The sequence below is a fragment of the Nannobrachium achirus genome (assembly GCF_963921795.1).
Source record: "Nannobrachium achirus genome assembly, chromosome: 16".
NCBI classification, from domain to species: Eukaryota; Metazoa; Chordata; class Actinopteri; order Myctophiformes; family Myctophidae; genus Nannobrachium; species Nannobrachium achirus.
The window spans coordinates 16,770,506-16,797,977 of record NC_137823.1 but is presented as its reverse complement, the minus strand read 5'-3'; the positions used below and the strand labels follow the sequence as shown (position 1 = coordinate 16,797,977).

The 27,472-nt window shown below is 43.9% G+C and overlaps 3 protein-coding genes across 3 annotated transcripts in view; all 3 read right to left on the bottom strand.

Annotated features, from left to right (window-relative positions):
* LOC308300844 (5'-deoxynucleotidase HDDC2-like) overlaps window positions 1-23,886 on the bottom strand; it is a gene marked incomplete at its 3' end in the record, with an annotated part of 38,693 nt that extends 14,807 nt beyond the window's left edge. Inside the window, exons 1-2 of the mRNA XM_080744741.1 lie at window positions 23,834-23,886; window positions 21,042-21,144 (exon numbers count right to left, since the gene is read on the bottom strand). Coding sequence (XP_080600867.1) covers window positions 21,042-21,144; window positions 23,834-23,847 — 117 coding nt within the window. The 5' untranslated portion in view covers window positions 23,848-23,886. The remainder of the gene's footprint in view (window positions 1-21,041; window positions 21,145-23,833) is intronic.
* Window positions 5,944-6,366, bottom strand: LOC308300306 (superoxide dismutase [Mn], mitochondrial-like; the record flags this gene model as incomplete). Its single annotated transcript, XM_080744124.1, has 1 exon — window positions 5,944-6,366. The coding sequence occupies one exon, from the start codon at window positions 6,364-6,366 to the stop codon at window positions 5,944-5,946; it is 423 nt and encodes a 140-aa protein (XP_080600250.1).
* LOC308300305 (superoxide dismutase [Mn], mitochondrial-like) lies at window positions 13,256-13,993 on the bottom strand (the record flags this gene model as incomplete). The annotated part of the gene is made up of 1 exon (XM_080744123.1): window positions 13,256-13,993. One exon carries the CDS (start codon window positions 13,991-13,993, stop codon window positions 13,256-13,258), a length of 738 nt encoding a protein of 245 aa, XP_080600249.1.
* Window positions 23,887-27,472: the final 3,586 nt, after the last annotated feature.

Genomic DNA, 27,472 nt, shown 5'->3' with positions numbered 1-27,472 from the left:
CCTGTCATAGCACCACCTTCCTCGGTCTAGTGGGAATGTGGATGCAAAAGTCTTGATTTGAGGCATTTTGTGGATGGTAAGATACAGATAAAAAAACATATCTGTCACAGATTAAATATATATATATATATATATATATATATATATATATATATATCTGTGACAGATATTGTTTTATCTGTATCTTACCATCCACTTGAATGGAGAAAGATATTTTATTTCATTTTTTTATCTGGAGAAAGAGATTTTTTATCTGTTATCTGGTCCAGTGGGAATGGACCTTTAAGAATGCAGGCCCAGCGAGCAGTCACTAGTCAAACCCCAGAGACAAGCCTACACCCTCATGTGAAACCAACCAGCTGTAGGACTATATGGCCCACTCTATAGAAGTAGAACTGGCAAGAAAGTAATTTGGCTACACTAACTTAAGCCTTTGAGCAATAAACACACAATATCAGGTTCAGGTTCGGTTTATTAGTCAAATGCGTATCCATACAAGTACAGACAAACAATGAAATGCTTGTGCCAAGAGCACTCTCAGCCTTATTGCACACAAAACAATACGACAACAACAGGTCACCCAGGACAACCCAAAAAACAACAAAACAACCATACAGTGTGACAGTGTACAGTTTAAAAACTGCGTATATTGCACATGACTACCTACGTCTCGCTTCCATCTCTTCGTTAAGCAACCTGATTGCTTGAGCATAAAAACTATTACTGAAACGGGTGGTGTGAGATTTGATGCTCTGGTAACGTTTTTTTGATGGGAGGAGATAGAACAGGGAATGGGCGGGATGACAGCTGTCCTTTAAGATGTTCTCTGTCTTTTTCTTACAGCGTGTGTTATAGATTGTGTGTAGCTGTGGTAATTCTGTGCCAATGATTTTGGCAGCTCTCTTCACAATTCTCTGTAACTGTTTACTGTCTTGAGCAGTCACGTTACCAAACCACACTGTTATGCATCCTGTCAATACACTTTCTATGGTACAGCGATAGAAATTAACAAGAGCCTTGGTGCTTAGGCCAAATCTCCTGAGGCGCCGCAGAAAGTACAATCGCTGCTGCGCTTTCTTAAGGATACCTTCGCTGTTTTGAGACCATGTGAGTGAGTTTGTTATGTGCACCCAGGAATTTGAAACTGTCCACTATGTCTACAGGTGAACCATTTATGGTTACGGGACTGTGATTGACTTCAGATTTCCTAAAGTCAACGATGATCTCTTTTGTTTTACTAACATTTAGAGAGAGATTGTTATTCTGGCACCATAGGGTTAGCTCTTCAATTTCCCTCCTATAGGCCCTCTCATCATCGTTGGATATTAGTCCTATAACCGTGGTGTCATCTGCAAATTTGAGAATAGAATTATTGCCACACCTGGCAACACAGTCATAGGTGAACAGACTATACAACAAGGGACTGAGGCAACAGCCCTGGGGCGCTCCAGTCCTGGTCAATATCTTAGATGAATGCTTGTTCCCTATTCGTACAGATTGTGGCCTGCCTGTCAAAAAGTCAAACAGCCAGTTGCAGATACTACTGCCCAGACCAAGACCCCTGAGTTTCAACACAAGCTTAGATGGTACAATCGTGTTAAAGGCAGAGCTATAATCTATGAAGAGTAGTCTGACATAAGAGTTCTTATTCTCCAGATGTTTCAAGGCAATGTGTAGTGCGAGAGAAATAGCATCATCGACTGATCTATTAGCACAGTATGCAAACTGTAATGGATCAGTATTGGCAGGGATAATGTGCGTTATATGTGATATAACCATTTTTTCCAGACACTTCATAAGAACAGAGGTCAAAGCCACAGGGCGATAATCATTAAGACAGGTGACAGGTTTTTTCTTTGCTATGGGTACAATTATGGTTTCCTTGAAACACAACGGTACCACACACAATGACAGGGACATATTGAAAATGTCAGTAAAGACTCCCGAAAGCTGGTCAAAACACAACTTAAGGACACGTGAGGCAATCCCATCAGGACCGGCCGCCTTATGAGTCCCAACGCTTTTAAAAGTTTTACTCACATCTCGTTGTGTCACCTGCAGCTCCACCGCACCGGGTGTACCCCGCACCGGTGTAACTGGGTCCGTGTTGTGAGATTCAAAGCGGGCGAAAAAGTTATTCAATTCGTCCGGTAGAGAGTCCGAGGTGTTAATAACAGCCGGCTTCGGTTTGTAATCCGTAATCGCCTGCAGCCCTCTCCACATACGCCGTGCGTCACAGCCACTATAGTTGTTCTCCAGTTTGTCCCTATATTGTCTTTTAGCGTCTCTGATCGCCCTCCTCAGGTCGTATCTGGATTTTTTGTACCGTTCCTCATCCCCAGATTGAAAGGCGGCTCGGCGCTCCCTCAACTTCAGACGAGTATCCTGGTTCATCCACGGCTTCTCGTTGGGATAGGAGCGAACGGTTCGCGCTGGGATGCAACTATCCACACAGAATTTAACATAGCTGGTGACAGTGTCAGCATAGTTATCCAAACTTGTGGCTGAGTCTTTGAAGATGGACCATTCTGTCGATTCAAAGCAGCCCTGGAGTTTAGACACATTATCTGTGGACCAGCACTGTACAGACCTCACCCTGGGTTGCTCGCTCTTCATTCTCTGCTTGTAGGCAGGTAGTAGTAGCACCGCATGGTGGTCAGATCTCCCAAAGTGGGGCCGTTGGACCGCTTTGTAGGCATCCTTGATGGTGGAATAACAGTGATCCAGCGTCCTTACCTTCCTTGTTGGGCACTTAACGTGCTGGTAGAAGTGCGGCAACACCGATTTCAAGTTGCAGTGGTTAAAGTCCCCCGCCACGATTGAAATGGCTTCCGGGTGCTTATTTTCCTGCTTACAAATGACATCGCTCAGCTCGTCCATAGCTTCGGATGCACTCACTTCTGGTGGGATGTATACAGCCGTCAGCAACACACAAGGAAATTCTCTGGGTAGGTAAAACGGTCTGCACCGTAGTGTTAAGTGCTCCAGCACCGACGAGCAGTGGTGTGAGACTATATCCACATTAGTGCACCAAGAGTCGTTGATGTAAAACAGAACACCGCCCGCTTTCGTCTTCCCCGTGTTTGCCATCGAACGGTCCGTGCGGAACACAGAGAAGCCATCTAGCTGTACCGCCCTGTCAGGAACGTCAGCCTTCAGCCACGTCTCCGTGAAACAGAGCACACAGCAGTTCTTTATATCCCTTTCAACGCGTAGCCGGGTTCGGAGGTCGTCCATCTTGTTGTCGATCGCTTGGACGTTTGCCAACAGTATGCTGGGGATGGGTGGTCGCGAAGGGCATCCACGTAGCTTCACTAGTGAACCCCCTCGCTTCCCTCTCTTCCTCCTATGGCCACGCCATGGTGGAACCGTGCTGCTGTTGTTGTTATACAGTTCTCCCGGCAAATCCGGTCTGAAAACGTCCGAGGCAACAAATCTCAAGTCCAGTAACGTCTGGCGATCGTAGGTCATCGTACAGGACGCATTACGTGCAAAAACAGTGACATACAACATAAAAACCAGCAACAAGGCAAGAGCAGCTCTCAGCGTGTCGCCATGCCACGGCGCCATCATCATATTATAACCTACCCAGGGAAAGTAATAATAAGAAGAAAAAAAACAGCTGGGGCACAGGGCTCCTTCCAATAAAACAAAAGGATGATATTAAACAGTGAGCAATACTTACAACAATACAATATAGGCAGCAGTAAACTTAGCCTAGCCCCTTGACCCTTCTATTGTAGATACCATTTATGTTTGCATCATGTTGTTCACGCTAGTGTTCATTTTATGACCATTTCTTTATTTATTTAATGTCAGTCTTAGTCCAGCTTCCATCGCCCTTGTTAGTTTTTATGACATGGGACTTTTTGAAAAAGCCTATTCATTCTGGACTGATATTTTGCACGTACGGGACAGGAAGAACCTGTTCATTCTGGCCTGGAGTGACCATATATGGACATAATGTAACATACTTTGTGTTTTTGAAAAACCCTGTTCATTCTGGACTGAGATCACCATATATGGTAATTAAACGGACATTCTGTTTTTTTGAAAAACCCTGTTCATTCTGGACTGAGATCACCATATATGGTAATTAAACGGACATTCTGTTTTTGAAAAAGCCTGTTCATTCTGGACTGAAATGACCATATATGGGCGTGATACACACAAAGCCATTCATTGGAAGCGGTTTCCACCGCTTCAAAAAGATATCTTTCTCCAGATAAAAAGAAATCTCTTTCTCCGTTCAAGTGGATGGTAAGATACAGATAAAAAAACATATCTGTCACAGATTAAATATATATATATATATATATATATATATATATATATATATATATATATATATATATATATATCTGTGACAGATATTGTTTTATCTGTATCTTACCATCCACTTGAATGGAGAAAGATATTTTATTTCATTTTTTTATCTGGAGAAAGAGATTTTTTATCTGTTATCTGGTCCAGTGGGAATGGACCTTTAAGAATGCAGGCCCAACGAGCAGTCACTAGTCAAACCCCAGAGACAAGCCTACACCCTCATGTGAAACCAACCAGCTGTAGGACTATATGGCCCACTCTATAGAAGTAGAACTGGCAAGAAAGTAATTTGGCTACACTAACTTAAGCCTTTGAGCAATAAACACACAATATTATAACCTACCCAGGGAAAGTAATAATAAGAAGAAAAAAAACAGCTGGGGCACAGGGCTCCTTCCAATAAAACAAAAGGATGATATTAAACAGTGAGCAATACTTACAACAATACAATATAGGCAGCAGTAAACTTAGCCTAGCCCCTTGACCCTTCTATTGTAGATACCATTTATGTTTGCATCATGTTGTTCACGCTAGTGTTCATTTTATGACCATTTCTTTATTTATTTAATGTCAGTCTTAGTCCAGCTTCCATCGCCCTTGTTAGTTTTTATGACATTTAAAGAGGTGGTGCCATAGTTTTGTACTTTTTCTGTTTTTCATGTGTCTAGGAGGTTGAAAGTACCTCATTAGACCCCCTGGTGTGGTTTTTATGAGCAATTATTTATTCACTTGGTATTTGTTTGTTTTCTCTTGGAGGCTGCCACCTCTGGTCAAAAGTGTCAGTTAAAAAACACAGATATGATGACATCACAGAATCAACTCCTCCCCTAATTGCCATTCACCCAACACTGTGGGGTGTGGCTAACTCAGCTAGGTCACCACCCACCATGACATCCATGCATACTTGATGAACTGGGGGTGTGGCCACATAAAAACCCAATTTTAACTCTTTCTTTTAAATTGAGGATTTCGGGTAATTGTGAGAACATTAGGCTCTATATGTAAAGAATAGGGGAAAAGGGTGGGGGTGGGGGTAAAGTAAGGGGGGGGTTGGGTGATCACACATGATGAGGTATAACTTGCAAGGATCTTGCAATCGTGGAATGAGCAACACAGCTGAATAGAGAGATCTCTCTCTATAGCGTTGCTGCCAGAGCAGTATAATCAGAGAGTGGTGTCACCGAGGGGTCCGAAAATGAACTCGTTACGTCACCCATTTCAGCTCTAAAGTGATGCAGCGTCGCGAATATCGGCATTTTTAGGTAAATATACAACATTAGAACGGTTTTAAAGTATTTTACAGTGACAACTAAAGTCTATGTAATATTTACTTGGTACTATTGCCAAAAAACGATGTAAAATAACATGGTTAATAAAATTCGAATAAGATATCAGGAAATAACCTGTGATATTTTTTCTTTCATTTGTCTGAATCGATTATTTTTATAAAGGTCAAAGTTGTTAGGAAATAATGTTTTGAGCTGCTGCTCTCATTCATTTAGCAGACTTCCGGTTAGATATTTGTCACTATAGAAGCTCCTCCCGAGCCGCCATTGGACTCGCCCCATGAAGTGAACGTAGTTGGCCTAACTCTCCATTCTAGGGCTCTGGTTGCTGCTACTCAAAGATTGTCCTTTTTTTAATGGCCGATCTAGCCTGCCCGTCTCTGCAAGAGCTGGCGGCTTGGAGACGCTCGCTAACGTTCTCCCAGTCGACGACGTTCCAGATGGCTTTGACATAGTCGGGCCGGACGTTCTTATACTGCAGATAGTAGGCATGCTCCCACACGTCGATACCAAGGAGGGGGATGAGGCCCGTCGTTCCCTGCAGAGGGTCCTGGTTAGCACAGGCGGCGATGCGGAGCCTCCCGCTCTCCCCGTCGTAGCCCAGCCAGCCCCAGACTGAGCCCTGCACTGCCACGGCGGCAGCCGACATCTTCTCCTTCATCTCCCCGAAGGAGCCAAAGTCCTTCTGGATGGCGTCCATCAGCCTGCCCCACGGCTCCCCGCCGCCGTTCGGCGAGAGGTTCCACCATGACATCCATGCATACTTGATGAACTGGGGGTGTGGCCACATAAAAACCCAATTTTAACTCTTTCTTTATACTTTTTTGGAAAAAAAATCTTCATCCTAGTATAATCATAATACCTGATAATCATGTTTTATATGTCTATCAGTGTCCTTTGTTTTGCTCCAGGTACTGTGTGGCCGTGTCAGTGCTCCCTGTGTTCATGTGTTCTGCTACTACGTTATGTTCTGCTTTACGTTTTTAAACCCTATCCACCTGTTTCCGCAAAGATTTACCGGAGCATTATGTGTAGGACACTTCTGGTAAACAGCAGACATACAAGCTCACGTCGCGTCGCAGATGCAACCGTTGTGAGCTTGTAGATCACACTCGGTTGTGGCGGCGGAAGCTCCGTGCAGCTTCTGCGCAATGCACTATGGGATGTTGGAAAGTTGTGGATACTTTACTCCCTCCCACCCATATTAGGTGTATTGACAGTATACACAAGGTGTAGCCTATACTTCTGTTTTCATGAAAGATGTTGAGGCACCTATGCATGCAACTAGTCTCAAATTGCAATGAGTTGCAAGACATATCAGCGGTCTGGACATGTGCCTTTGGGGAAATGATTGCAAGTAGTTGTAACTATTGCAGTTGCAACTTGTTGCATTGCAAATCATTGGAGTGGACTGGCTTACACAAAGGTTTCCACTGTCAATAACCCAAAGATTTAATACCATGTTTTTAGCATACATGATTCTAAGGTAATTATGAATTATGAAATTGGCCCATCTGTGAGTCTCCATCCTCGGTTGAAAGTTCCTTGGAAGCAACGCAGTTATGTCCAATGTAGCAGGGTCCCCGGCCGTCCGATCATCATCCAATGAATAAAATAATCCCAAAACCAGCCACACTTCAGTTGCTTGCTTGACACTTAAATCCTTTTGTAGACCTTTGTAGCTATCTGTACTGACATTTTCCTAAGACAGCTTGAGCTAGACAAGTACTCAAATGTTGTTTTTAATAGGAATTGCGAAGCAATCACAATTTTTCTATTTGAAGAAGCCGCCGGAGCTGGACAGTAAGCAACATAACACTTTACTGCAGTTACTGCCGTAAAACGTATCGCTACTGGTTACCATAGCGACGTGTAGACTACTCTCAGTGGGGATTGGACCTGGGAATACATTTTACATCACTGTCGTAAACGTTTGTTTAATTAATATATACTATATTAATTAAATTGTACTGGCAAGTGCATGATTGTATTCATGATCACTCCTTTACTGTATTAATATAAACAGACAGTATGTCAGGATTGATACATTACTTAGTCATTGATACAGCATCATTTTCAATAGCAGTTTTAGTTAAGATATAAATAAAAAAAATAAACGTGGTTCAACATAGGCCTAATCTTTATTCCAAAATAAAGCTTTTCTTTTACTTCTTTAGCATAACGTTTTTTTTTCCCCTTTCATTTCCACTCCCCTCCTGCTTTTTTAAAAGCTCTTTTTCTTTTTTAAAGTTACTGCAGTGCTGTGAAGAATCCTGACAGCACAACTGTAACATTACGGGCATATTTGGCATAACTTCACGTTAATGCTTTGAACAATAATTACGTGGGGTTAAAGTATGCAGCTGGTGGAATTGACATCATGAAGAGAAGAGCCCACCGGAGAAAAAAGTGAAAACCCGACGCTAGAAAAGCACTGTCTCACGGAAAATCCTATTATCTTATCAAATTATTAAACAAATGCCACGTTAACTGAAGTAGAATAGCTGATGATGAGCTAAACATATGTGTTTTATTTCGCCGTTTTAATATTTAAATCTTATTCTGAAAGGCTGCATGCAGCAGCTGTCCTGCCTACAGCTGCTACTGAACTAACAGCCTAGGCCTAGGCTACTGTAGGTTTATTGTTCAGCCTATAAATCTCTCAAAATCAACTATGGCTTATATTGTTTAGCCTATAAGGCTCCCAAAAAATCAGAGTTGCAAGCTATTAATCCACCTTGTCATGGCGCGTCGGCATCTAGATATAGGCTAGATTGGAAAGACGCACTATAGCCTAGGCCTATAGGCCTACGTGCGAGCGCAACAGATAAAAAAAACAATTGAATAATCCTCTAGCAGTGTAACAGTAGGGCTACTGGGCATGGTAACCTCACGTTAATGCTTTAAACAATAAGTTACGAGGGGTTAATGAGCTCAGCTGTTATAGCTGCAGCTGGTGGAAGTTGGAACATTATTAAGAGAGGAGGATGCGCTCGCCGGGAAGAAACCCGACATTAGATAAACAGGTTCTCACAGATAATCCTATCATTTTATCAAATTATTAAACAAATGCCAAGTTAGCTGAAGTAAAATAGCTGATGATGAGCTAAACATGTGTGTTTTATTTCGCCGTTTTAATATTTAAATCTTAAGATGAAAGGTCCATGCAGACGGCTGTGTCTGCCACGCTTTGCGAGACAGACTGCGGTTTTCCCAACGGCCCTGAGCGCAACGGTGGGGCCGCTCTGCACGGTCCAAGTGAACACAGCAAAGCGCTCCTGGCCCCCACCATTGTACCGGAGTACGTTGGGAAAAACAACGCGGTCGCCGCTGTGTCCGTGCGCAGCGCTCAGACGCACAGGGCAGGCACAGCAGCGCTCAGCCGCGCACCAGAGAAAGAAAGAAGAAGGAAAGGACAATATATGTCGGGCTTGTCATGCATTATAGTGCTTAAAATAAAGATTGTTCACTCGACTCGAGTCGAGTCTGGAGTCTTTGAGGGGCGAGTCCGAGTCGAGTCTGGAGTCTTTGAGGGGCGAGTCCGAGTCGAGTGAAGAGTCTCCAAAAACGTCACTCGAATTGCCGCGAGTCACGAGTCTTTAACTCTGTTGCACTATTATGAACTGTGGGTATCTTGAATGCTCTTTACTTATGACGTCATTATTGCCTGTCAATCACAATCAATGTGGGTGTGTGTGTGACAATGCTTATTCAATAAAGTGTTCACGGCTGCGCCACTCATCAGTTACGCCAGTCGGGATGTGAACCCCAAGCAGTGCGTTTGTCTCTCATTATTCTCCGTGCTAGTCCAAGGCTTAGCCAGACCTTAGCTGCCTAGATATGGCTGTGCCGCCAACAGGTTATGGGCCTAGGAAGGATCTCGGAAGCCGATGGAATCGTTTATGTTTCGACGGAGATGAGAAGAACTACGAATTATGGGAAACAAAGTTTCTCGGGCACCTGCGGCTCCAGGGGCTGAAAAGCACAATATTGAATCCGCCTGTACCTGGCGACGACGAGAGTGAAGAAGAAGCCGCCGCGAGAGCCGCAGAAGACGCCGATAGAAATGAAGAAGTGTACGCTGAACTCATTCAGCTGTTGGACGACCAAAGTTTGTATCTGGTCATGAGGGATGCTGCAGACGATGGGAGAAAAGCGTTGAAGATTCTGCGGGATCACTATGCTGGTAAGGGGAAACCACGAGTGATCGCCTTGTACACAGAGCTCACGTCTCTCCAGAAAGCTGCTAATGAGAGCATCACCGATTACATTATACGAGCAGAGACAGCCATCACTGCACTGAGGAATGCAGAAGAGACTTTAAGTGACGGTTTATTAATCGCTATGATTCTGAAGGGGCTGCCAGAGTCATTTAAACCGTTTTCCATCCACACTACACAAAGTGACGAGAAGATCACCTTCGCCGAGTTCAAGACAAAGTTGCGGAGCTACGAGAGCACTGAGAAGTTTAGTGCAAGCTCCGGTGACGACAGCGTGATGAAAGTAAGAGGAAAAGACGTGAAGCTGCTTACCTGTTTCACCTGTGGGAAGCCAGGGCACCGGGCTCGTGAGTGCAGCAGCAGCCGTGGTGCTGGCCACAGGGAGCAGAGGCAGTGGTGCAGTTTCTGCAAAAGTTCCACGCACAACGATGCCAACTGCAGGCGGAGAGGACGGCGCGACAACGCGAAGCAGGCCGTGGATGATGAGGACCAGGAGCACCACACGTTTGCCTTCAAGGTGGGCGACAGCGACCGGGGCGGCGGACTGAAGCAGAGGGGGCTTATGGTCGACACCGGTGCTACGTCGCACATCGTGACCGACGAGGGCAAATTCAACAGTTTTGACGACAGCTTCGAGCCAAGAAAGCACGTTCTTGAGTTGGCTGATGGAGTGAGGGCCTCTGGCATTGCGCTGAAGAGAGGTGCTGCAAAAGTTTGGCTGAAAGATGACACGGGTCGAGAGGTGGAGACGATGCTGACGGGGGCGCTCTACGTTCCATCCTTTCCCCAAGACATTTTCTCAGTCAAGGCAGCAACATCCAACGGAGCCACAGTCGTGTTCAAAGAGGGACAGAGCAAGCTCATCCACACGAACGGTACGACATTTGACATCAAGGTTTATGATAGGTTGTTTTATTTAAACACCGTTAATGAAACAAATGTTGATATTGATGAATGTCATGGGTGTTTTGATATTAAAACGTGGCACGAAATTCTAGGCCACTGCAACTATGAAGATGTGTTGAAATTGCAAAATGTCACAGAGGGTATGGCAATTAAAGGCAAAATTGATAAATCTAATTTCTCATGTGAAGTGTGCACTGAAGGTAAATTTGCTCAGAGCAGAAGCAGAGAGCCAGATGCAAAGGCAAAAGTTGCACTTGACCTTGTACACACAGATTTGTCAGGACCCATTGATCCTACTGCTAAAGATGGTTTCAGGTATACTTTAGCATTTACTGATGACTATTCAGGAGCAGTTTTTGTCTATTTCTTAAAAGCTAAGAGTGACACAGTCAAGGCTACTGAGAAGTTTATTGCTGATGTGTCACCTTATGGGAAAATTAAATGCATGCGGTCGGATAATGGTCCCGAGTATACTTCTGGCCAATTTCAAACACTGCTAAGAACAAATGCTATCAGGCATGAGACCTCAGCTCCTTATTCACCCCATCAGAATGGGACAGCTGAGAGAAATTGGAGAACATTGTTTGAAATGGCAAGATGCATGCTCATTGAGAGTAACCTACCAAAGGAGTTGTGGACATATGCAGTCATGACTGCTGCTGTTATTCGTAATAGGTGTTACAACAGACGTGCAGGTCAGACTCCATATCAAATGTTGACAGGAAAGAAGCCTAACCTTTCTAAGATGAGAACATTTGGGTCACCATGCTATGCTTACAAGCAAGACAAGAAAAAGTTGGACTCAAGGTGTATCTGGTGTTCTTTCCTAACACAGGTAAAGTAGTCAAAAATAGACAGGTAAAATTCATTACAAAAAGTGTCATTGAGATTCAGACTCAAACTGAGCAGGACATTTGTGATGATGATTTCAGTATCAGAGCTGTAAAACCAAAAGTTGAAAAGGTAAAAGAAATTCCAAAAGAATCTCAGGAACAAGACACAGAGTCTGATATGGTTAACATTGAGACCAGTGAAGGCCTAAGTAGCCAGAGCACTTCCTATCCAAAAAGGGAAAGGAGAGCTCCAGAATATTTAAAGGATTATGAGTGTCAAGTAAAATGTGTTGACCAAGAAGAACTAACCCTTGATTATTGTTATAGAGTCATTTGTGATGTTCCTTGCACAGTGAAGGAGGCTATGACATCACCAAATTCAGACTTGTGGTTTAAAGCTATGGAGGAGGAAATTGATTCTTTGAAAGAAAATGACACATTTACCCTGACCACACTGCCAAAAGGTAAACATGCAGTGGGGGGCAGATGGGTTTACACAATTAAAGACAACCCTGTAAAAACGTACAAAGCAAGGTATGTAGCAAAAGGTTATAGTCAAGTGTCTGGGATTGATTATAAAGAAACCTTTTCTCCAACCGCAAATATGACATCGGTACGTAGTCTAATGCAAATTGCAGTACAACACAATTTAGAGGTGCATCAAATGGATGTAAAAACTGCATATTTGCATGCTCCTATAGATTGTGAGTTGTATATGGAACAACCAGAGGGATTTGAGGTTAAGTCAGAGAAGGGGGAGAAACTAGTCTGTAAACTTAACAAATCACTCTATGGTTTAAAACAGTCAGGACGGAATTGGAATAAAATGCTCCATGATTTTCTTAGTGAAAATGGTTTTGTTCAAAATCCGGCTGACCATTGTGTTTACAACAAAGAAACATCTAAAGGTGAAAAGATTATTTTGATAATCTGGGTTGATGATCTTATCATTGCAGGAAGCAACAGTCAAACCATTCGAAATGTGAAAGAAATGTTGGGAGCCAAATTTAAGATGAAAGATCTTGGCAAACTTGAGAACTTTCTTGGTATTGATTTCACACAGACAGATGGTGAAATAAAGATGAACCAGAAAAGGTACATCATGAAAATTTTGCAACGGTTTGACATGTCTGACTGCAAGGCAAGATCCACTCCATGCGAGTATAAACTACAATTTGACAATGAAGGTGAACTTGTTGATCAAAAGAGGTATCGTGAAGTTGTAGGCAGCTTGATCTACGTAATGACATGTACTAGACCTGATCTAAGTTATATTGTCAGTAAGTTGTCTCAACACTTATCCGACCCAAAAGAACAACATATGGTAACTGCTAAACATGTGTTAAGATACTTAAAAGGAACTGTAGAACAGGAGTTGTGTTACAAGAGAAGTGATTCAAAACTTAAACTTGTTGCATATTGTGATGCTGATTGGGCAGCCGATCAAAATGACAGAAGAAGCACAACTGGGTATTGTTTTAGTCTTTGTGAGACAGGCCCTGTTATTTCTTGGAAGTCTAAGAAACAGCCTACAGTAGCTTTATCCACATGTGAAGCAGAATACATGGCGTTCACGGCTGTTCACATGGTGTTCACGGCTGCGCCACTCATCAGTTACGCCAGTCGGGATGTGAACCCCAAGCAGTGCGTTTGTCTCTCATTATTCTCCGTGCTAGTCCAAGGCTTAGCCAGACCTTAGCTGCCTAGATATGGCTGCGCCGCCAACAAACTCGAGTCCCCATCTCTGCTGTGCAGCTAGGAGACGCTCACTAACGTTCTCCCAGTCGACGACGTTCCAGATGGCTTTGACATAGTCGGGCCGGACGTTCTTATACTGCAGATAGTAGGCATGCTCCCACACGTCGATACCAAGGAGGGGGATGAGGCCCGTCGTTCCCTGCAGAGGGTCCTGGTTAGCACAGGCGGCGATTCGGAGCGCCCAGCTCTCCCCGTCGTAGCCCAGCCAGCTCCAACCCGAGCCCTGCACCGCCACGGCGGCAGCGGACATCTTCTCCTTCATCTTCCCAAAGGAGCCAAAGTCCCTCTGGATGAAATCCATCAGCCTGCCCGGCGGCTCCCCGCCGCCGTTCGGCGAGAGGTTGGTCCAGAAGACGGCGTGGTTGACATGGCCTCCTCCGTTAAACCTCAGCGCCGGCTGGAGGGCCACCTGTGCCGTCACGTCGCCCCTGGCGAGCGCCTCCCGGTACTTCTCCTCGGCGACGTTGAGGTTGTTGACGTAGGCGGCGTGGTGCTTGCCGTGGTGGAGCTGCATGATCTCGGCGCTGATGTGTGGCTCCAAGGCCCCGTAGTCATAGGCGAGGTCGGGGAGCCTGTGCTTCTGCCTTGAGGCGGATAATTGGTGTAGTGTCTGGCTACACAGGCTGGCCGCGCTCCTACGAAACTGACTAACTCGGGATAGCATATGTTCGCCGGGAAAACTTAAGAATGCACATACAAACTCTGTATTCAGCATTTTAAGCTTTTTGAAGCGCCAGTCGCGTCAGTCTTTCCCAAACATAGAATGCTCCATATTTGGGCAAATGTGACATAATCAAATGTGGTGTCAGTCTCCCCCAAATATAGGATGCTCCATATTTGGCAAACATTAACGTCAAAAAATATGACATCAGTCTTGACCAAATTATAGAATACAGTGGCAGTTTGGCTTAGAAGCTGACTACATCATTTCCTCTTGTATAACAATCAACACACATTGTGTATTAGCATCTGTTTTGTTCACGGGTTAGGTGCACATGTAAAATGGCCATGCCGGGAGGCATTGCCCTCCAGGAGAAGGTCAGTCGGTTGCTCAGAAGGCCGCACAAAAAGCCCGTTCTGAAACCCAACCGGCCGCTGGTCCTGAAAGACTCCGTCGCCAATCGTAAACCGGAGAAAGGAGAGGCCTCTTGCATCACAGAGATGTCCGTCATGCTGGCCTGCTGGAAGCAGAACAGCTTTGTGGAAGCTCTGTGCACCAGCGAGACGCAGGCCTTCTATTCGTGTGTTGAGAAGACCCGAGCTCACAAGAGGTCCAAGTCGGAGCAGAATGACGGCATCCAAAAAGGAAGACGCCTGTCCACCCAGCAAGCAACAGCACTGCTGAAGAGATATCCCAACATACGCACCGAAGTCTAGCTTCAACGTTGTCAGGCCAAGGACCCCTTATAGCTGAGAGATGAAGCAGGGACCCCCACTACCTTTTTCATAGTTTCCATATAGTTTCATTGTTTGACAGCACAATCATCAGTGTATTTTGGGTTTTGTCAATTTGTGTTTTCAGATATTTAACCACTTGAACCGTCAATACTTAATAGATTTGACTTTAAACTCTGTACTTAGTCTGCTCTTCTCCCCCTCTAGAGTAAACCTCTTTGCCGAAAACAGCCGATCTACAAGCTCACAATGCATTGTGAGCTTGTAGATCTGCTATTTTTGGCAAGTGGTTAATATAAAAAAGGAGGAAAAAGGTTTCTCTCACACAAAGATTTGGAGGACCCCCTTGTCTAGGTACAGTGTTTCCCAACCTGGGGTCTGGCAATAAAGACCATGGCAAGAATAAAAAATTCACCTACGCGTTGCGGCACATAATGCCTTCTTCAGGGTGACCTGGATCAATCTATGGAATAGTTAGAAAGGTTAAATTAAAAAGATTTTCCCCCTTTGTGTTCAATAAAGCTCTGACGATCCATAATCATATTGGACAGCTGCCTGTTATATCCTGCCATGGTTTATACTGTACATTCCCTTGTCACTGCTTAAATGTCCTAAAATGATTTCCTTCTCATTCACTAGTATTCATATATTATTCACTCTCACAGAGGGACTGACTTGTCAAATACACAAGATCTACAAGCTGACAACATGTCGTGATGCAAAGTATTGTCAGCTTGTAGATCTATTAATTTTGTCGAACATTTGTTCAGTCCTGATGCAGGACAGTTAGTTGGCATGGATAATGCTAGGGTCACTTTTCCCCTTGGTGATCAATACAACTAAATGCATATCAGATTAGGTCTTTTTAGTGTCCTTTTGGTCCGTGTCTTTACTATGACATAAAATACTGTCCTGGCTTTGATGCATCTCATTCAACCAATACCTGTCTTTCCACAGTTACAGGGGGGAATACTGACCCAGACCACTGGAACCTGCTGCTGACTCAGCTGTCAGCTGAGTAAACTTCAGGCAACATTCTAGAGGAAGAAGTGTTGGCACCACTGACTGACTTCCTGTATTGAGCAGAGTGTTTGTCGCTTCACTCGGAGACAAAATGGCTTCCAAGTTATCTCTTCGAGAAGAGGATTATTCCTGTCCGGTGTGTCGTGACGTCTTTACAGTTCCTGTCCTCCTGTCATGTAGCCACAGCTTCTGTAAAGACTGTCTGCAGAATTGGTGGAGACAGAAGAATATAAAGGAATGTCCAGTTTGTAAGAAAATACATTCAAAGGGTACTCCACCCATTCACCTGTCTCTGAAGAACCTGTGTAAGGCCTTCATGCAGGAGAGACAACAGAGAGCTTCAAAACGTCAGAAGATTTCGTCACTGTGTGAGGATCTCTGCCGTCTGCATGAAGCAAAACTCAAACTGTTCTGTCAGGAATGCCAGCAGCCACTGTGTGTCGTGTGTCTTCATTCAAAAGAACACACCGACCACACTTTGAGGCCCATCGAGAAAGCTGCACTGGAGCACAAGCAGGAAGTCCAGAAATCACTGAAGCCTCTACAGGAGAAAAGGAAGTTGTTTATTAAAGCTAAAATAAACTGAGTCTGTGACCAAACGGCAGAACTCCTTAAAGGGGAAGACCACCCATTTTCAATATTGAAATATGTCATTAATATACCTTAGAGGAGTTGTGTGGAAATAGAAAAAAAGTTCCCCCTCTTCTGTGTTGCCTAGAACTGGAGGATTGATTTTGGGGTTTGTATTGTAAATTACAACTTGATGACATCACACATTGTACTTTACAATACAAACCTCAAAATCAATCCTCCAGTTCTAGGCAACACAGAAGAGGGGGAACTTTTTTTCTATTTCCACACAACTCCTCTAAGGTATATTAATGACATATTTCAATATTGAAAATGGGTGGTCTTCCCCTTTAAGGTCCAGGCCCAGAGCACAGAGAGGCAGATTAGAGACCAGTTTAAGAAGCTTCACCATTTTCTACATGAGGAAGAGGAGGCCAGCATCACTGCACTGAGGGAGGAAGAGCAGCAGAAGAGTCAGATGATGACGGAGACGATTGAGGGCCTTCAAACAACATCAGAGCCATAGAGGAGGAGCTGAGAGAAGAACGCATCTCGTTCCTGCACAACTACACCCTGCTCACGCTGCAGGACACGCGGCTGGTCTCGGGAATAGACGCGGCCAAGCACCTGGGCAACCTGACCTTCAGAGTCTGGGACAAGATGAAGGACATCGTCTCCTACACGCCCGTCATCCTGGACCCCAACACCGCCCATCCAAGATACAGCCTGTCCGACGATCTGACCAGCGTGGGCGACGGAGAGAGCCGGCAGATTCCTGACAACCCAGAGAGGTTCGACACGTTCCCCTTTGTCCTGGGCTCCGAGGGCTTTAACTCGGGGACCCACAGCTGGGACGTCGAGGTTGGATACAACGCCAACTGGATGCTGGGTGTTTTATCCGAGTCTTTTCCGAGGAAGGGAAGGACGATGGGTAAATTCTGGAGAATAGGGCTCTACGAAGGCAAGTACACGGCATGCTCCTCGCCAGAGTTGGTCAAGTCTCTCTCGGTGACGCACAGACCTCGGAGGATCAGGGTCCAGCTGGACTGGAATAAAGGGAAGCTGTCTGCACCAACACACTTGCAATTTTCCCAACATTGTAAACTACAGTTCATTGGGAACAGGGAGCACAAACTCAGTTTGGGTGCCGGGCAAACGTATAATGTCTCTTTGGATCATGAGCTAAAAAGTTAAAAAGCTCACCAAACCCAGTGCTGTTTGTTTTGTATTTAAATACGAATTTCAACTTCCTATTGATTTTCCTATATGAACATCCGGATCCAGATCTTCCTAATAACCACTTCCATTTTATATTCATTTATTGCAATGAAATAAACAAAAATAGATCACAAGCTAGGCTAACAGGAACAGTGTTAGCCTAGGACATCATATACAGTACGTCTCTTTTCTTTAACAGCAGTACAGTAGGACATCTCTTGTGTCAACTTCAGTATTGTAACATAAAAGGTAAGGTAAGTGATGTTTTTGGTGAAAACAAAATTATTATTTTGTTGTTAAACGATCAAAGCACTATATTCTGGTAATCATTGGTACTGAGTGTTTGTTCAGTAACAGGAGCCCAATATCAAATGCATATCGTTGTCGGGTGGAAACCTTGTATGTCCAAAACTGTTCGTTTTGTATTCATAATTTTAAAAGTGTGCTTGTAGATCGCCTATTTTCACTAGTCTTTTGTGTGACAGTCTCATATGGTGAAGCAGGGCTTAACTTTACAAAACAAATGTACAAATTTGAAACTTGGAGATACAAGGTTTCTGCCTGACAGTGACGATATGTACCCATTGTTTACAACGGATGTGACCACGGTCTTGAGGTGTCAAGAAGTGGACACGCGGAAACCTGTTGGCGCTTCTTCCAGAGCTGGGTTCTATTTTGGAGCGAGGTATAAAATATGTAGTCACATCTGTAATTAAAGTGTTGTATCTGATGATAGCTTTACTTAGCGAACAGGATAAGGAAAGCCACCATCAAACAGAATAATAGACCCCATAGCTTTAGACAGGGCGAATCCCAGGATGGCATATAAGAGAAAAGGTGCCGCTTCAGAGATGGTTTCCTAGGCATAGCCAATGATAAGGCTGCCGAACACTGCCGAATACCTGATGAAGACCCGTAAGGGTTGAAACGTTGTGTTAATAAAATTGTCGCTGGAGCTTTGGAACAGTGTGCCGACTTCCTCTTCTTCTATGCCGAACACTGTTCGCCTTAACATCCAAACGAGTCGGAGCAACTCAACAAAAGGTACAGCATTTTTATGTCAAACCTGTGCTGCACTGAACGTATGTGCGTCTTCACCTGGCACAAGACGATGTAAACATGGTGTGTGTGTGTGTGTGTGTGTGTGTGTGTGTGTGTGTGTGTGTGTGTGTGTGTGTGTGTCTGTCAGTCAGGAGCTGTGTCTGTCAGTGTGTGGTGGTTCTGTGTACTCCGTGTTGGTACTGGCGGGCTCCACGTTCCCAGAATGCTTTGCGTCGTCTGCTCTGCTCATGTGCTCTGTCCTCTCCTGGTTCAGACAGCTGACCAGCTGGACCACGTCTGGGTGCTGGAAGCGACCTAAGAACAGCACAGAAAATATCATCACAAGTCAACAACAATTTTCAACCTGGCGACATGTTTTAAAATATTTTCAGAAATGACAAAAAAAAACATTATCTGTTGACATAGGTAAATGTAATGTAGATGCGAAAATTGTGTGGAAACAATTCAAAAATAAACACTATAAACGTCTTTAGGACGACCCTTTATATCGGGCTGGTGGTGTCATTTTCAAAGTAGCAGGTAAATGGTAAATGGTGCATTTATATAACGCCTTTATCCAAGGCGCTTTACAGAGATTGTGCATTGCATTCACCCGTTCACACACACATACACTGATGGCAGAGGAAACCATGCAAGGCACCGACCTGCTCACCGGGAGCAACTAGGGGTTCAGAGTCCTGCTCAAGGATACTTCGACACTAACTCTGGGGGAGCCTGGGATCGAACTGGGAACACTTCAGGAACCCTCCGTGTTCTAAGACGGCAACTCTACCCCTGAGCCACTGTCGCCCCAGGCATTTAAAAAGCAGGCATTTGTTAGCATCTGTTCTCGCTGCTACAATGACTTTAGATGTCAGCAGATGCATTGGTAAGCGGGGATCTCTTATTCATCTCACAGAGCCATTGACTTCTAGAAAGAGTTGAGTCAATGAGGGGACGCAAACACTACAGGTCATGTGGTTTATGTAGCGTGCAGGCTTAATCAACACCCACTATGAGGATTCAAAGTTTGTAACTATACAGAGTGGTGTTTGGAACCCAATGGCAAATGTTATTTGCCAAATTGCAATCGGCCATTCTCGTCTCTGAGCACACCAAAACAAATTACAAATCAACTGCAAGTTGGTTTTGGCCGCAAGTGATTTAATTCATTATTATACATATGGATATTCTTTGCTTCCATGATCCACCATTGCTGTAACGGCTCTGCGAGACTAGAGATACAGAAAGGAACGCACAAGGTTTTTAACAGAGAGAAAAAGAATGAGAAGGACAAACAGAAAGGAAAAGATGATGCTGACAGGGACAGAACGGCTAGTGTTCAGAACGGGACAGATACGGCAGAGAGACACACGCCTCACCGTTGGTGGAATCAAAGAACTCCTGCAGTCTCCCAGGCGCTCCCTCTATCTGCTCGTACTCGTGGGCTTGGAGGATCATCTCCAGAAGGTCAAACTGTTTCACCAGCCTGGCCTCTGGGCTGCTCTGGTTCTCATACTCCTACAGAGAGACAAGAGTTTACTCAATCCGTCCGTGTGACTTCAGTCTCATCACCATCACTTCAAACCTTTGCCTCGATTCAGATTAATGAGCTATAAAAAACATATAAAGTTAAAAGATCAGATCTACAAGCTCACAACGTGTCGCGAATCTCGCGATGCAAAGCGTTGTGAGCTTGCAGTTCGGCTATTTTTACTATTTGTGTATGCCGCCATTGTACATTATTCATTCATTATGGCCTTACTTGTGTCACAAAATAGATACTGTATAACAATGATGTAGAGCCATGAAACCCCAAAACATCAATTATGTTAACGTATTGTTATTATGGTAATTATAGAAATCCACATACAATCATTCACATGATTTCATATTTATTGAATATGCTAAAGCTTTTTTCTTGTTTTAACCAATAGCACTTAATATACCAGCCTTTAGAATATTAAATCTTCTTTGGAAACCTATACCACACGTCCTAACAAGAACTTATAATCTAGTTTATCCTGCTCAAAAGCACATTTAATGTAGTAACACACCTGAACTCCTGGCTCCTTATAAAGAAAAATGTTCTCTTTAAAGGACAAATTTGATTGTTTTAGAGATTCTTATTTCAGTGTTTGGGGGCATGCGTACAAGTGGCTGAATATGTCATTTTACACAGGATAGGCCCAAGATTCCCAAGATACAACGCAACCCCTCATGGTTCGATGTGACTTATGCGGGCTAGTAGTGTTACTGTAAATAGCAATAAAGAAACTGCTGGCTTAGTGTGTCTAAAAAGGCATATTTAGCTACTTGTACGCATGCCCCCATGGGTACGCATGCCACACATTTTAGCACAGTAAACGCGATAAAACAATAGAACAAAGCAAATGCAAACATTTTAACACTCACTTTTTCTTTTCTTTAATTACAATCTACAATATGTAACAGAGTAGGATTACCAGAAGGAGTCGGCTCCTCATCTTCCTCCGGCTCCTCCTCTTCCTCTTCCTCACTGGAGGAGGTGAGATGGGGTGACTCATTAGCCTGTGGATCCCGGAACCCCTATATGAAAATGTCAATGTCAGCTAAACTATAATAATAGCACTTAATACCGTATGAGCCCGAATATTTTACGACTCCGATTATAATACGACCCCTATTTTTCAATCATCATTTTGGAGAAAAAAAATATGTTGAAGGCAAAAAAAACACATCTACGTGATATTAATAAAAAGGGAAGAAAAAAAGTACAGTAGTTACATAGCAAAACAGTAGTTTTCCCCCGAAAATATATGTTTTAATTAGTTTAATCCTCTGGATCAGACAGAGGAGAGAAATAGCCTTAGAAAGCGCAGTGCATCTTGGGTAGGAAGATGACCGCGAGCCTATAGTTCTACTCACATAATAGGCTGGCTTTCGTAATTCTGCCCATTTAAAATATATGTACCCAATCGAAACTCTTAATTACATTGATAAGGTCCATGTTAACTAGTTTGTTGAAGCTTATTCATTATAATGATCGAAATCGCTATCAGCTCGCGGCGCCGTACTGCACGCTCGCCGTGCCTCGCAGTGCGCACCGAGTTGAAAGCCTGAAGCAACGTTCTCCCACTGCATAACTCCACCCCCGATAGCAAATAGTGAATGATTTTTTCTGGTTGGCCAGTCAGGGAGTCTCAGGGACCAATCAGAAGGCTGACAAACGGTCCATTACATCACCGTTGGCACTATAGGCTATTATACTCACATTAAGGTAGGCATCTTCCCATAAAGCCTTTTTTTTTTTTGCGTCGTCTGCTCTGCTCATGTGCTCTGTCCTCTCCTGGTTCAGACAGCTGACCAGCTGGACCACGTCTGGGTGCTGGAAGCGACCTAAGAACAGCACAGAAAATATCATCACAAGTCAACAACAATTTTCAACCTGGCGACATGTTTTAAAATATTTTCAGAAATGACAAAAAAAAACATTATCTGTTGACATAGGTAAATGTAATGTAGATGCGAAAATTGTGTGGAAACAATTCAAAAATAAACACTATAAACGTCTTTAGGACGACCCTTTATATCGGGCTGGTGGTGTCATTTTCAAAGTAGCAGGTAAATGGTAAATGGTGCATTTATATAACGCCTTTATCCAAGGCGCTTTACAGAGATTGTGCATTGCATTCACCCGTTCACACACACATACACTGATGGCAGAGGAAACCATGCAAGGCACCGACCTGCTCACCGGGAGCAACTAGGGGTTCAGAGTCCTGCTCAAGGATACTTCGACACTAACTCTGGGGGAGCCTGGGATCGAACTGGGAACACTTCAGGAACCCTCCGTGTTCTAAGACGGCAACTCTACCCCTGAGCCACTGTCGCCCCAGGCATTTAAAAAGCAGGCATTTGTTAGCATCTGTTCTCGCTGCTACAATGACTTTAGATGTCAGCAGATGCATTGGTAAGCGGGGATCTCTTATTCATCTCACAGAGCCATTGACTTCTAGAAAGAGTTGAGTCAATGAGGGGACGCAAACACTACAGGTCATGTGGTTTATGTAGCGTGCAGGCTTAATCAACACCCACTATGAGGATTCAAAGTTTGTAACTATACAGAGTGGTGTTTGGAACCCAATGGCAAATGTTATTTGCCAAATTGCAATCGGCCATTCTCGTCTCTGAGCACACCAAAACAAATTACAAATCAACTGCAAGTTGGTTTTGGCCGCAAGTGATTTAATTCATTATTATACATATGGATATTCTTTGCTTCCATGATCCACCATTGCTGTAACGGCTCTGCGAGACTAGAGATACAGAAAGGAACGCACAAGGTTTTTAAGAGAGAGAAAAAGAATGAGAAGGACAAACAGAAAAGAAAAGATGATGCTGACAGGGACAGAACGGCTAGTGTTCAGAACGGGTCAGATACGGCAGAGAGACACACGCCTCACCGTTGGTGGAATCAAAGAACTCCTGCAGTCTCCCAGGCGCTCCCTCTATCTGCTCGTACTCGTGGGCTTGGAGGATCATCTCCAGAAGGTCAAACTGTTTCACCAGCCTGGCCTCTGGGCTGCTCTGGTTCTCATACTCCTACAGAGAGACAAGAGTTTACTCAATCTGTCCGTGTGACTTCAGTCTCATCACCATCACTTCAAACCTTTGCCTCGATTCAGATTAATGAGCTATAAAAAACATATAAAGTTAAAAGATCAGATCTACAAGCTCACAACGTGTCGCGAATCTCGCGATGCAAAGCGTTGTGAGCTTGCAGTTCGGCTATTTTTACTATTTGTGTATGCCGCCATTGTACAAGTACAAGTATTTAATCCTCTGGATCAGACAGAGGAGAGAAATAGCCTTAGAAAGCGCAGTGCATCTTGGGTAGGAAGATGACCGCGAGCCTATAGTTCTACTCACATAATAGGCTGGCTTTCGTAATTCTGCCCATTTAAAATATATGTACCCAATCGAAACTCTTAATTACATTGATAAGGTCCATGTTAACTAGTTTGTTGAAGCTTATTCATTATAATGATCGAAATCGCTATCAGCTCGCGGCGCCGTACTGCACGCTCGCCGTGCCTCGCAGTGCGCACCGAGTTGAAAGCCTGAAGCAACGTTCTCCCACTGCATAACTCCACCCCCGATAGCAAATAGTGAATGATTTTTTCTGGTTGGCCAGTCAGGGAGTCTCAGGGACCAATCAGAAGGCTGACAAACGGTCCATTACGTCACCGTTGGCACTATAGGCTATTATACTCACATTAAGGTAGGCATCTTCCCATAAAGCCTTTTTTTTTTGCGTCGTCTGCTCTGCTCATGTGCTCTGTCCTCTCCTGGTTCAGACAGCTGACCAGCTGGACCACGTCTGGGTGCTGGAAGCGACCTAAGAACAGCACAGAAAATATCATCACAAGTCAACAACAATTTTCAACCTGGCGACATGTTTTAAAATATTTTCAGAAATGACAAAAAAAAACATTATCTGTTGACATAGGTAAATGTAATGTAGATGCGAAAATTGTGTGGAAACAATTCAAAAATAAACACTATAAACGACTTTAGGACGACCCTTTATATCGGGCTGGTGGTGTCATTTTCAAAGTAGCAGGTAAATGGTAAATGGTGCATTTATATAACGCCTTTATCCAAGGCGCTTTACAGAGATTGTGCATTGCATTCACCCGTTCACACACACATACACTGATGGCAGAGGAAACCATGCAAGGCACCGACCTGCTCACCGGGAGCAACTAGGGGTTCAGAGTCCTGCTCAAGGATACTTCGACACTAACTCTGGGGGAGCCTGGGATCGAACTGGGAACACTTCAGGAACCCTCCGTGTTCTAAGACGGCAACTCTACCCCTGAGCCACTGTCGCCCCAGGCATTTAAAAAGCAGGCATTTGTTAGCATCTGTTCTCGCTGCTACAATGACTTTAGATGTCAGCAGATGCATTGGTAAGCGGGGATCTCTTATTCATCTCACAGAGCCATTGACTTCTAGAAAGAGTTGAGTCAATGAGGGGACGCAAACACTACAGGTCATGTGGTTTATGTAGCGTGCAGGCTTAATCAACACCCACTATGAGGATTCAAAGTTTGTAACTATACAGAGTGGTGTTTGGAACCCAATGGCAAATGTTATTTGCCAAATTGCAATCGGCCATTCTCGTCTCTGAGCACACCAAAACAAATTACAAATCAACTGCAAGTTGGTTTTGGCCGCAAGTGATTTAATTCATTATTATACATATGGATATTCTTTGCTTCCATGATCCACCATTGCTGTAACGGCTCTGCGAGACTAGAGATACAGAAAGGAACGCACAAGGTTTTTAACAGAGAGAAAAAGAATGAGAAGGACAAACAGAAGAGAAAAGATGATGGTGACAGGGACAGAACGGCTAGTGTTCAGAACGGGACAGATATGGCAGAGAGACACGCCTCACCGTTGGTGGAATCAAAGAACTCCTGCAGTCTCCCAGGCGCTCCCTCTATCTGCTCGTACTCGTGGGCTTGGAGGATCATCTCCAGAAGGTCAAACTGTTTCACCAGCCTGGCCTCTGGGCTGCTCTGGTTCTCATACTCCTACAGAGAGACAAGAGTTTAAACTGTTTCACCAGCCTGGCCTCTGGGCTGCTCTGGTTCTCATACTCCTACAGAGAGACAAGAGTTTACTCAATCTGTCCGTGTGACTTCAGTCTCATCACCATCACTTCAAACCTTTGCCTCGATTCAGATTAATGAGCTATAAAAAACATATAAAGTTAAAAGATCAGATCTACAAGCTCACAACGTGTCGCGAATCTCGCGATGCAAAGCGTTGTGAGCTTGCAGTTCGGCTATTTTTACTATTTGTGTATGCCGCCATTGTACAAGTACAAGTATTTTCCGGACTATAAGGAGCACCGGACTATAAGGCGCACTGTCAATGAATGGTCTATTTTCGAACTGTTTTCATATATAAGGCACACTGGACTATAAGGCGCACATAATAGACGCTACCGTTGCGTTATGCATCCAACAGATGGAGCTGTGCTAAAGGGAATGTCAATGTCAATGAATGATCCATATATAAGGTGCACTGGACTATAAGGCGCACTGTAGTTTTTTGAGAAAATTAAAGGCATTTAAGTGCGCCTTATAGTCCGGAAAATACGGTACTATACAGGGTTGAGTGCGTGATGAGACAAATCGTTTTGGTGTCAATTTGTTGATATATAAGGATAAAAAAGTGCTTCATTATTAAGTCAGTTATTAGTTCTACATATTGATTCAATATACTTTTGGTTATTTGCCTAGCCCTAAATAAGGTACATTAGAATACTAACTATTTATGAATATCCAGAGAAAGAAAATTGCCAGGAAACACTGTCAAAGCATGTACGCATAAACTGGCATATGGAAACACATGGAATCTGGTTTTAGATATATTAATATCAATAATTTATATACGGGCGGGTGATAAATTAAAAGAAAACCCTAAATAAAGGAGGTGAGAAGCATAATGAATGCAATTGAAATTCTAGGGTTCAGGGTTTTTCATAGTGGGTGATTATAAATTATTAAAAGTTATATTACTGCACGCTCGCCGTGCCTCGCAGTGCGCACCGAGTTGAAAGCCTGAAGCAACGTTCTCCCACTGCATAACTCCACCCCCGATAGCAAATAGTGAATGATTTTTTCTGGTTGGCCAGTCAGGGAGTCTCAGGGACCAATCAGAAGGCTGACAAACGGTCCATTACGTCACCGTTGGCACTATAGGCTATTATACTCACATTAAGGTAGGCATCTTCCCATAAAGCCTTTTTATATTTGGCAGAGTTGCTTTGCGTCGTCTGCTCTGCTCATGTGCTCTGTCCTCTCCTGGTTCAGACAGCTGACCAGCTGGACCACGTCTGGGTGCTGGAAGCGACCTAAGAACAGCACAGAAAATATCATCACAAGTCAACAACAATTTTCAACCTGGCGACATGTTTTAAAATATTTTCAGAAATGACAAAAAAAAACATTATCTGTTGACATAGGTAAATGTAATGTAGATGCGAAAATTGTGTGGAAACAATTAAAAAATAAACACTATAAACGTCTTTAGGACGACCCTTTATATCGGGCTGGTGGTGTCATTTTCAAAGTAGCAGGTAAATGGTAAATGGTGCATTTATATAACGCCTTTATCCAAGGCGCTTTACAGAGATTGTGCATTGCATTCACCCGTTCACACACACATACACTGATGGCAGAGGAAACCATGCAAGGCACCGACCTGCTCACCGGGAGCAACTAGGGGTTCAGAGTCCTGCTCAAGGATACTTCGACACTAACTCTGGGGGAGCCTGGGATCGAACTGGGAACACTTCAGGAACCCTCCGTGTTCTAAGACGGCAACTCTACCCCTGAGCCACTGTCGCCCCAGGCATTTAAAAAGCAGGCATTTGTTAGCATCTGTTCTCGCTGCTACAATGACTTTAGATGTCAGCAGATGCATTGGTAAGCGGGGATCTCTTATTCATCTCACAGAGCCATTGACTTCTAGAAAGAGTTGAGTCAATGAGGGGACGCAAACACTACAGGTCATGTGGTTTATGTAGCGTGCAGGCTTAATCAACACCCACTATGAGGATTCAAAGTTTGTAACTATACAGAGTGGTGTTTGGAACCCAATGGCAAATGTTATTTGCCAAATTGCAATCGGCCATTCTCGTCTCTGAGCACACCAAAACAAATTACAAATCAACTGCAAGTTGGTTTTGGCCGCAAGTGATTTAATTCATTATTATACATATGGATATTCTTTGCTTCCATGATCCACCATTGCTGTAACGGCTCTGCGAGACTAGAGATACAGAAAGGAACGCACAAGGTTTTTAACAGAGAGAAAAAGAATGAGAAGGACAAAC